Source organism: Hippichthys cyanospilos, chromosome 18 (assembly GCF_059441005.1).
Source record: "Hippichthys cyanospilos isolate Australia breed blue-spotted pipefish chromosome 18, RoL_Hcya_1.0, whole genome shotgun sequence".
NCBI lineage: Eukaryota > Metazoa > Chordata > Actinopteri > Syngnathiformes > Syngnathidae > Hippichthys > Hippichthys cyanospilos.
This window is the reverse complement of record NC_142386.1, coordinates 8,903,843-8,916,191: the sequence shown is the minus strand read 5'-3', so window position 1 is coordinate 8,916,191 and position 12,349 is coordinate 8,903,843. Positions and strand designations below refer to the sequence as shown.

The following is a 12,349-nucleotide window of genomic DNA, read 5'->3' as shown; positions in this document are numbered from 1 at the left end:
ATGTAATTTTCTAAAAACCACATCATCCTTCTCAGTATGTATGTAATATCAACAGCGGCCAGAGGCGGCGCCAAAAAAACAAAGACCAAGCACAAACGTATGAACTGTTAAATTATCTCCAAACTAATTATTTCGGGTGCAGCCCACGCGGCCCGGTACCAGTTGATCCATGGACCGGTGGTTGGGGACCACTGTGTTAGACATGGTGCGCTTTGCAAACGTATAAAGGCCTCTTTCTCTTCTCTAAGACGGGCTTTAACTAAATGACGACCATTAGGTAGGAATACAAGGACAGAACCATGCAAATGTCCTAACCCAAACCATAGAAAGAATATTGTTGCAGCGGCCCCTTTGCAGAATGACTTGCTCATATTTTTTTCAGATTATATTGTAAATGCATAGGCCAATAAAAAGGAGAAACATTTTACCCACTTAGCTCTGTTGTGTTTTGAGCGATTTTCTTTTTTTTTTCACTTTTCTCGTGTGATCATGGTCAAAGTATTGAACACGATTGATTTTGGAAAATAGTACTTTTATGCACGGTAATATTTGCTGAATGCTCCAAATAAATACTCTATGTTGAATCGTCCCTCTTCTCACCATAAATGGTGTCAGCTTGCACCTTTGCAAGGAAAACTGCTAAATGTCTTTATCACCATCTGCCAGTCAAGCATGTGGTCCTAAATGGAGTTTAAAAGACAACATACTGCTGATGCTCAAGTGTAAAACTCTCAAGATTTGCAGAAATATGTTGCAATTTTTTTTTTCCCGTCCCGTCTCTAAAGCCTTCTGTCTTACATTTTATTTTGTTTCACACTATAATCATCTTGTCTCATCCTTCTTGCGGAGTTAATAACATTCACAGCTTCCCTTTGCGGTTTCTGTTCTCCATGTTCGAAACACTAATAGCTTTTTGTTGGTGCATCATAAAGGCTCTTTGAATGTTGTTTGCTGCCACAGGTCGAGGTTGCGAATTTCTACAAATAGTAATATTATAGCTTGTTGCAATATCAGCTGCAGGCTTATCTTTTTCATCTTCCTCGGCACCCACAGCAGTTCTACCCCGCTGTTATTAAACACAGTCAAACCAGCGGCTCAATATTCTAAGGATGTAAAATGCTGTGCATTATTTACGCTCCGTTTAAATAGGACAAAAGGCAATGTTCGCCAGTGCTGGCACTGAACATGCAGTTTTGACTCAGAATCATCAGATGACAATTACCTGCATGTTTTCAGGTAATTGTTCACAGCTTTGCTTAAGGTGGGTTATGATGTCTTTACCCTGATTAGCCTTGATTTTACATGGCAGGGTGTGTAGACTGGATATGAATACCAACATCGTACATCTCATCGTCAACCAATTTAGTCGTTTCCCGTAGAATCTTCTTCAAGGTGCTTTTTGTTTTCTTGTTATTCCAATGCTTTGTAAGACTGAATATGGTCAATATTTTTTGTCCCTGTAAACCAATGAATAAAGACTGGCGTGTCCAATTTCACAAGTGAAGCTTTTGGTACACTAGAAAAAGGGTACCAAAAAGCGAGTGAGCTCAGGTCAGATATTTTTGGACACTTTGTAATGGAAGATATATCTAATATGTATTGAGCAATCCCGCTTGGCAGATCCTTTGGTTTGTTAGAATCCACAGTTAGAATGTAAAGTTGATGCATTTGTAGATTTTTTTTTTTTTATAATAATTTTACTTTTAAGAGGAAGCTTGTTTTTATAAGTTTTTATTTTTAATTGCCTTTTGTCTTTTTTTTATGAATGAACAACAACAAAATAAAAAAAAAAATTAAAAAAGTAAAGTACCGTGTAACGGCTAGGGCTGTCAGATATCTTAAAAATCGATTACTCTAGTGATTATTCCATCGAATAATAAGGGTTTTATTTTGTATGAAACTGTTTAAAACCTTTTTTTCCTCCTAATTTATATTTATTGATCAGGTATTTTGCTGTTGTTTATTTTGGTATGATTTAGCTATCAAAACCATCCAAACAACTGTTAAAAATCTAACCTTCTTAAAACTGATTCACTTCCTGTTTCAATCACTATTTTTCAAAGTATAAGCAATTTGAAAATGTCTTATGTTTAAACCTGGCAGTTTATTTATTGTTTCATATTAAGACTACAAAAGTCTTTAATAATTACTGCGGCTGAAAGCTGTTACTCGATAATTAATAGCAATACTGTAATAATACTGTAGTTGTCGTTCAGTTCAGCAATCAATTCATTGTTGATGAATCAATTTGACAGCTCGAATAAATACAAATGTCAAGTTACTCGATCTTTGTGCGTCTGTACTGATGGATATAGAGAAACTCTAATAATGGATTCAAAATGAACCTCTAAAAGCTCATGTATGATATCGGCAAAGAGGAAAACAATTACCATTTTAACTATAAATCTAATTTTTGCTCGTTTTATTTTTTTAATAATCATTTTTTATAATCATATTTTTTGTTTTTTCATTCGTTTATCTAGTTGTCTCCATTTACCTATATGTTGATAGAAAGTTGGCTAAATAACTCGCTACCTGTCTTCCAATCATTTTGACTAGCTACAACCCATTGAAGCTGGTTGGCTCGGCTGTTAACTAACTCCCAATTCAATTCACAAACATCTATAATCTAATTGTGGGAGTCGGCAGATCATCAGGGACGCGTCTTGAAGTCAAGTCAAATCAAAGTGTTGATTGCCATGTGCGCAGTGTAGAAATTCTCCACTTCAATAAATTTTGACTTAAAGTAGATGTTGCAAATGTTGTATTGAATGGCGGCTGCATGTCCAATGATCTCACATAGGTAATCTTTAAGTCAATGAGTCGGCCTTTGGCTGTTTCCACTTGTCTGACCTCTCCCTATTGCCAAATATTTTAACATGCCTATGCAGTATTTGTATGCGCTGTATGCCAAATAGTTTGAATTTAATCTTAGTTTTAACTCTAAATGTATGTCAATTATTATAACATAGCACACAAAGTAAGGAAATTTGAATGTAGCAATCCTTCTTGGCAATTACTCCCACACCACTGCTAAATCTCTTATGGCACTCTTTTAAATGGCGGCACATTTGTAAAGAACATGCATTGAGATGAGAGCTGACGGCAGAGCTGACTGTGGGCTGTGCCAATGAAATATCTTCTCTGCCGATGCCAAACTGATTCTTTTTTTGCTTTTATCGTTGACTTTTGTTTATATTGTCATGCCATACATGCACATTCATACACACACACATTGAAGTGACCGTCAACACGTGCATACGATCTCACGCACACATCTCTATAGGGTGGTGAAAAAAATAGCTGAATGTTTGAAAAATTGGGTTAAGGAAAAAAAACAAAAAAACAAACTGCCTTTATGATCTGTCCATTGATACATCGTTTTGAAATGCAACAACTGATGTTATATTTTGCAGTTGAATAGATTTTATTCTGCACTGATTTTTGATGGTTAACCACTCCTCGTCATGAATTCGATTTTCCTTAAAGGCGGCTAATATAGTTGCATGAAATTTCCAAAGCAACTAATGAGACAAGAGTTGCATCTTAAGAATGAGTAACTTAGCATTTATTTATTTTTTTGGTATGAGCCATAATGTCTTCCATCACCATGGGAACCACAAAAACAGGACAAGTAATTGTGTTATACCGGGAATCAGCAATGCCGTCGGCTTCTCAGGAGAGAGACAAAGCTGAAAACTTGACAAGCTGGAACAGCTTTGATGAAACAAGATGGAGAGATGACCGGGGAACGGACGGCCTGGAAGGGAAACGGGACCAAGAGCTGAACGTAGCGAGGCAAACCAACATGAGCATTGGCTTGTTTATTTATCCGTCCCTTTATTTTACCTTGATTTGCAAAGATAAAAGTGAGTGATGACGATAAATACTCGCACAGCCGGCTTATCAGCAGCTGTCTGGCCTGGGGTTGCCGGCGGTGGCATCCAAGGCTGATAACCCCCAAGGTCTGAGGGATGATGTTGGCAAAGAGGCGGGGAGAGCGAGGATGATGCAGCTGCCGGGTCTATTCTTGTGTACAACCCACGACCGGCCAGGTCATCGTTTGGCATGTTGATGTATTACAAACCAGGAGAAAAACATAATAGTGGAAAGCTTTGCTTTGACAGTCCCCTTCACAAACTTGAGTGACACCAAACTCTATACTGGTCAAATTTGGAAAGTCAATTACTCATGGCCGTTACCTTAAGACAGTATATATGGTACAGTCACATTTCTTTGAGCACCCTATTAAGGTTGGCACTATTCAACCTTCAAGGCTTCTTATCGTCATTACACCTGCAAAACTACAAGGCAACGATATTTCACGTAACCTCGAGACCCGCCCAAAAAACATGCAACGACAAAGACCAAAACAGGAACATCCGCGAAGAACTTCTCCAAGAACGAATGAGAAAAATTTAAAAAATATTTCACCACTTCCCCAATGGGGGCGAGAGTATAAGCCTAGAAAAACACGTCAATTAGATGTGACCACAAATCTTGAGACTGTATTTTTTGGACTATAAAGCGTGCCGGATTATAAGGCGCAACAAAAAACATTTAACAGGAAATGTATTTTTGGCACGTACAGGCCGCACCTAGACTAAATAAATATAAAATGTATACATATACATACATATAAATACATTTTGCTTGCTGATAAACAGTTATAATGCAGAAAACCAAATAGCACATCTACAAAGTGTGCAGTCATGCCAGCCTATATGGAGCACTCAAGCGCTGCTAGATAGCAGCTCATTTTTGTTAGACACAGCTAAATCTGAGCCAGAGCACCAGCAAAAACTGGCAAGTTGAAGGCCATTATCAGCAAATTTAAGTCAAAAGTGAGTGAATTCGTGATTGAACGTTATTTCAGAACAATGAGTCGTTTGTCAGGTTGTTTGTATCAAGTTGTCACGCCGCTTCGCATTGGTGGAAATAACTTCAAAATAAAAGCATGGCAAGACATTTGTATTATAATATTGATAAACTAAAGTTTATTGGTACTCAAATTACCCGAGGAATCATTTTAGCCCTAAAACCCCATTTTCAATTAAAGCCGTTTTTTCAGGTATTGGCGTCAGCTATAAATGCATCTTCAGCACTTGCTGGATCTGCTGAATTGAGAAGACATGCTGGACATGCTTATTCACTTGGTTCTTGTTCATCTAGCTCACTATCTATCTCAGCTCAAGATTCAAATAAAAAATGAGATAGAAAAATCGCATAAATCCATTCATTATAATTAACATTGTGATATTAAAGATTGACGTTAAAACCTTGAATATGTCATGGGTAAATAGCAATAAAAAAGAAACTCAAAGCTCAACACTTTGGCGACTGTTTTCGTTTGTTCAGAAAATCAACTTCATTGTGCCTTTTCAGTATAAAAATGGCCTAAGCAAAAATAAACACAAACTGTTGCAAGAGGGGACTCAAGTGTTGGAGAGTGTTCATATGGTGCACATTTTATGCCTTTGAGACTCTTGACAAATGTAACTGAGCTGAATCTCGCTTCTGTTCATGGCTTTTAAGCCTATTTTTCATGCATTTAAAGTATTTCTGTCAACGATTAGCTCAAAATAGTTTTTTTTTTTTTTTCCCCTCTTAACTGTGTTCTTGTAAGAAAGCGTTTCAAGTTATCTGGTTTACATTGTTCGTTTTTTTGGGGTCGTTTCCAGTGGTCTTATTGGATTATCTATGCATGTAAATATGTGAATGAAATGTGAGATAAACAGCAAAAGCAGAGATTCAGGAATTTATTAAACATATGAACACTAAGTGTCAAAAATGACACTTTTTCAATCGGTTCAATTACATTCAAAGATTTTGTTTGATTGACCTTATTATTGCGACGTTTGTTTTATGATCACAACATAGACTTTTGTCGGTTTAAAACTCAATATTTTCTTTCATAATGCATAGTAAAATATTGGCAATGCCGCAGCTGCAGTTTTGTTTTCATCACCATTGTTAAAAGGCTGCATGGTTTTGGGGTTTTCACCTTTTATTTTTCTCACACAAGATCGTATAGTTATGTAACTTTTCACTGTAGTTCCCTGACGCTTTATCCACCTCCAAATTTAGTACCAAGAATGTTTTATTTTTAAGGCATTTGATGCTGTGGGTAATAATCCTTCATATTGTCACTGTGTGGGATTAAATGAGGCATTAACGCACCCTGATTCCATCAACACTCATTAATTTGTTTTGTTGGTAGTAAATGAATTCTGAAGTTGCTTAAGTTAGGAAGAAAAAAAAATCTTTGAGGGTGTGTTCATGCATTTTATTTTTTTTCCCTGTCAAAACGTTCAGCCTTGTGACCTTGTTTGCTTACGAGTACAGAATTTCAAATGGCGGTTTGGGACTTTTATCGTGTGCATGTATTCAAGAATGACTGTGTCCTCTTTATTATACTTGGCGCCCATTAAGGTGTTATGCAGTGCAGTCAACATTTAGCTTACTAATCAATCTTTTTTTCTTCTTTCAGATGGTCACAAGAACAAAGAAAATATTTGTGGGTGGCCTTTCAGCCAATACAGTTGTGGAAGATGTCAAGCAGTATTTTGAACAGTTTGGGAAGGTAAGGCTTTTTTATTTATCCGTTGGTAAACCTGACAATTGTGTCCATTTATACTGACTGCAATTTGTTGATTCAATATTTCATAATCCCCCCAAAAAAGCTGTATGATGTATTAGTTTATGCTTATTGTTATAAGGAAACTCTGTAAATTATCGCTGGTTATGTCAAAAGAGCTTGTGTGTTACCAAAAAAAAGGCACATGAATATGAATATAGTAGCTAAAAACAGAAAGTGGAATATCCAAAATGTGTTTAGTGATTGGTCAACTGAGATCATTTCATTTGTTTTTGGTGCCACATAATCTGGAATATTTTGAAACAAACCATCGTTATTCCTGTCCGTTTTCAGTTGTAGTTAGACAAATAACTTTTCTGTGGCTCGCGTCTTTGTTGCTAGCATTAGCTGTGACTGTAGTCATAGCATGGTGCTTTGCATTGATGTGATAGGCTGAACTGGAATTAGTTTTTTGCTAAGCAAATGCTTTCTTTGAAAGAATGCATATGCAAATGCAAATGGGACATTTTTTTAAGTTAAATTTATTATTCATCAGGTAACTCTCACATGCGCTTCCATTTTTGAGTCTTCCTTCCGTCCTCCTACCCACAACTATAAAACATAAGAAGCCCAATGTATAACAACAAATCTAATCAGGATCTTGAAAGAGCAAAGTTATATATTTAAAAACTAGATTCATGCAGTTAAAGATAATAATGCTTGAATTATGTCTATAAAGAATTGATCACAATCTGTTAATCTGTCAATTTTACCAGTCTATCACTCAAACATTCTGAAAATGAATGACAATTTTACGGGATTAGTAAGCATAGACAAAAAACTCCAACAAATAGTTCAATACCAGCTTTGATTGAGAGTCCTAATGATAGCTACAGTACCGGTAATTTCCGAAATATAAGAAGAATGGAGGCCAAAAGTATTGGTATGTTTTCTAAACAGTAACTTAAAAATTTGATAGTATTTTAAATGTTTTCATTTATTTTTATTTGACCCCATTCAAGGAATAGCACATCAGCCGTTTTGACACACAAATGTGCATTTTTATATCGGTCTTATCCTCACAGTAATTACCGTTAAAGGGACGAACTAAATGGCGGACGTTATTTGGTTGTTAGCAGCAAGTGCCAGTTGCAGCTAACATCAGCTCATGTTAGCTAAGGTTGTTACCGCATTATTTTCAATAAAAGAAGCGAGTCAATCCTTGTTCACCCACGTGAATATTAATAAAACAGAGAGGATCATGTAAAAGTTATGATGTCTCCACCTGATTCCAATAAGAGTGACAAGGTTTTCAGCCGAGCGCACCGCTTATAGAACAGGACTCAAAAGGACTCAGGACGCAAAAAGACACCTAACTCCAAAGAGAGAAGCACAACACCAGTCTCGAGTTACTTCTTGGAAATTGGCTGAAATGAATGAGGTCTTTGTGGCGTGAACAACAGCGTGCGATATGCTGACAAATGCCCCAAATTGTTCAATATTCATTTGAAGTCTGAATTTTACAAGCTTTAAAGTCAGGCCTTGGATGTTCCACTTAAGAGTTGCTATGAAACAAGGGGCTGGCTTTCTCGCCGTGTGGTCTTGGTTAGTTACACGCGGCGGTTTGCGGTTCGCGGTCTGGCGGGGTAAACTGTTCTCAGGCCAATACCCCCAGCTGAGTGAGGCATATTTTCACGCCCTTTAATACAAGGACATGCATGCCTCACACCCACACACATGCACACAAACAGGCTTTGATACAGTGGCAGCATTTCACAGATAATTTCCTCACACTGAGTGGAGATCCATTTCCCTCATGTCATATTCCACATCAGTCAAGGTCACCTTCAGCTGATACAGTCTCTGTAACATCAGCACTTGACCTTGAGTTTAAAGAGTTTCCGCGAGGATGGATTTTTCATGGGCACATAATGCACCGTGTCCTCAAGGAGACAAAAGAGCTGTTATGAAATAATGGAAACAGTTATTTTTGGTTCAGACCCAGTATGCAGGCATCTTTCCCCCTCCTCCAAAGGCGAGCGTTGTTTTCCCGGCTGGAAGCGAGCAAGGTGAATGACTTTGTTTGGCTCCTCTTCCGTCGAGGAGGCTCGGAAGGCCCGACCGCCGCCCGGATGTTCTATTTGCACAATAGAACCCGGCGAGCAAATATGCAGCACGACTTTGCAATCAATGCATCTGAGAAAGGGCTCAAAATGATTTTCGTCTTGATTGAATGACATAATTGACTTGATTATACAAAGTTTTTTTTCCCCTCCTTGAGAAATCCTCAAATGCTTAGGAGGAAACAAACAAATCAGACTGATTGAGCAAGATCTTGTGCATGTTTTGGTGGTGCGCTTTTATAGCCTACTCGTGCATGCCTCCGTGTGTCTGCAGCAAAGCTCTCGCCTTGCGTGAGTGTTCCAGCGATTAAGTCTATTTCTACGGCTGCGTGATTAGATGTGCGTTTGTGCATGCGGGTCTGCCGAAGCCCGGCAAATAAAACATCTTATTGGTTGAAATACCTGGTAGGCGGATTTCAAAGCCAAATTCGTATTTGTATTTTTATCCCGATCTCAAGACATAACAAACCTTTAGCAATTCTTGTTAAATACTAGGTATGGGCATTCATCACATCAGAAAACTTATTTATCAGGTGCCTACTTCAGATGTATGCATTCCTGGAAGCCTTTGTTGTCAAAAATAACCTCATACGAGCCGAAAAATTTGATTTCACAAGTTTCAACTCACCTTTTTGGAGTACCGGATTTTCCGCACTATAAGGCGCACCGGATTGGAAGGCGGACCCTCAATTATTGACATATTTTAAAACGTTTTCAATCACAATACAGTAATACTCAAAGTAATAACAATAATAACTCAAATAATAACTCTAAACTCTCAATAGCATAATAACTCAATGTCAATATGAGCAACCTTGTTCAACTGTAAACACACAAAAGAAACAGATAAAGCTTACTTTAACACTTCAATTCCCCATCTACAAATCTCAATCCTCAATATTGATCCATATATAAGTCACACCATCAAGTTAAAAAAAAGGCTTTTAGGTGCGCCTTATAATGCGGAAAATATGGTATTTATTTACTCATTTGATCGCAAAAATATAGTTTTACATCTTACTAGAGTCGAGATATACAATTTCATGTACTTATCTTCTGTATTTGTTTTTCAATTATTAGGGAAAAGCGGTATCTGTAAATATGTGGGACATTCTATCCCAAAGATTTAATTATACGTCAATTCCATGTACTGTGCTTATCTACAGTTTTTTTTTTTTTTTTTCAAATACTAGGGTAAAGCATTATCATAAACTAGCTAGCAAATTCAATCACAAAGATATACAATGTTACGGAGTCCAGACAGTTCAGGCAACCAGTTCAGGCTGGGATAGGCACCAGCAAGCCTACAACACTTGTGAGGATAAGCGGATCTAGAAAATAGATGGATGGTTGGATAAGACAATTATTTTATGAATTAAAGCCAATCGTATGAATTAAACTTGTCAAGTCAAGCTACAACTGTATTATCATTTCAGTGTTTTTATGACGATTTCTCCTGTGTGTTCTGCGCCCCCTTTAAGAGACGAGTCTTTAAAAATATAATAGTACTATTAAATTTTATCTGTCAGGGGCGTATAACTTCACAGCAATTTGATGTTACAATGTTTTTTTCTTGTGTGGTATGCAAGTAGGGTTGTTGTTTACTGTGAGCAGCGCGTCTATCATGAAAGGTACTGTAAAATTAAACCTTCTAGACAGTGTAAATCAAAACCAAACGATGTCATCATAGCAAAGACTAAATTTTGGATGCAGCTGTTGTATTGCGACTCATTAGTTTGCGCAAGTATCACTCTCACACACATGCAAGAAATAGTGCCGGCTCACATTGAACACAGCCTTTCACTGTGACGTAGCAAGAGGTGTGTGTGTGTGTGTGTGCGTGTGCGCGCGTGTGTCTACTCGTGGCACCATAAGCCAATTATCAGGATGTGGTCTGCAGAGGTGTCGGGGGTTGGGAAGCGGTGGAGGGCAAACAGCTTGTGTGGCCACAAGTGGGTCACAGGTTCTGTCGGTAACCCCGGCACCTCACCTCACCTCCCCTCCCCTCCCCTCCCCTCCCCGCCACCTCCGTCCCTCTCTCGTCTGTCCGTGCGTGGGGGGGGGTTGACATCCCTCCTCCACATCTTTCTTAGCTGTCACCTTTTAAGACACAGCACACGCCTGCGCTTGGCACAATTTCACGAGCCTAGCGGCTTATTTGTTGCCGTCGTCAGACGCTGAAGGCGTGTATCGGAAGTGATTGCGTTTAAGTGGAAGTGTGCTTGTGTTTGACTGATTATAATGCATCTCAGATGGATTCCATTACCTGGCTAACAGTTACCACATCCTGCCACCTATTTTCTTTCTCAGGGCATCACATTAGCCGTGCGAGCCAGTTGAGGAAATCTTGTCGTTTCTTTATATGCAAGTACTCTTAGCTAGAGGCTGGTCCTTTTTCTTCCGCGCAGTAATAGGAAATTCATCATTGCTTGGGCTGTTATTTGCTTTTGTGTAGACTTATATAATGCAATAGAATAGAATGCTCCCATTTAAGATTAGCCTTTTTTTTTTTTTTTACATTTATTTACTACAATTTTCTTTTTAAAATATGTAGCTATTTTCAAGCAAGTGGTTAAGTGATTGAAGCATTGTCGTTCCATTCACCCAATTGGTAAACCAGACAACATTCCTGAATGGTTGCCACGACAGGATAAAAAAAAATGAGGTATGGGAATTACTCCACACAAAAAAGTCAATTAGTACAGTAAACGTTATCCATTAGTAATAGACTTATTTGTTTTTTTGTTTTGTTTTTCCCAGGACTAATACAGATATCGATTATATGTAGTCATGGTAGCGGAAAACTGATAAATGGAGCCAATATTTAAAACGTTAACTCTTAAGTTTTTTTTCAAATGTCAAGCAAATATTTAATGAAATTTTCAAATGAGCATTTTCATCGTATTTTAATATAAACATGCATCTATTGGCCCCTCTAGTTCATTTCAATGCCACGTTAGCTTCTTCTTTCTTTCCATTTTTGACTCGCATTTACTGGTTGCTATAGTGGTAGCTTTTTTGTTTTTGTTTTGTCGTGGACGTCGGCTTTAGTCACACAGTGAAAAGCGCGGTTTCAGTAAACAAGACGTTTCACTTCTTGGTTAGATATGTCATAATTAAAAAAAAAAAAGAAATTAAATCACCAATGCGGCAAAGGTAAGATTTCAAATTTAATATAAGTATATTTAACTCAGTGCATAACAAAATTAGAAAGTTGCCCTTCACAAAGTCAGATTGGCAGAACTGCTCTGCAAAAAAAAAAAAAAAAGAACCCTTCGACAACATTAACCTAGAAAATGCAAAGCTCCAGAAAAACAACTATTTTTCATTTTTAGATGATGGCATGATAGTTTCTTGTTCAAAACTCAAGCCCCTTTTGGCATCCGCGCCCCCACCCTTGCCAAAAGGTTCCACTGAGCCAAGCACTTGATACGAGTTGGAATTTGGTGTGAAGACACCTTGTAAATGTGGATGTGACGTACCAGCTGAGCCCTGCTCTGGCATCATGCGAGCTCGCCACAGTGCTAAAGGCATAATTAGACGGGGTGACTAATGCTCGGGTCCTCACTGGTTTATTTTGATCAGCTTTGAGTACATCCTACACCGGTCCGGTTTAGCCCTAGAGAAACAAGTCCCCGTTCTCCGAACG

The 12,349-nt window shown here is 38.0% G+C and overlaps 1 protein-coding gene across 14 annotated transcripts in view; it reads left to right on the top strand.

The window, feature by feature from the left end:
• LOC148408866 (RNA-binding protein Musashi homolog 2) overlaps nt 1-12,349 on the top strand; it is a 274,095-nt gene that overhangs the window by 74,626 nt on the left and 187,120 nt on the right. For all 14 annotated transcript variants that reach the window (XM_088440594.1, XM_088440588.1, XM_088440589.1 and 11 more), the window contains one exon: nt 6,491-6,583. In XM_088440594.1, coding sequence (XP_088296720.1) covers nt 6,491-6,583 — 93 coding nt within the window. The remainder of the gene's footprint in view (nt 1-6,490; nt 6,584-12,349) is intronic.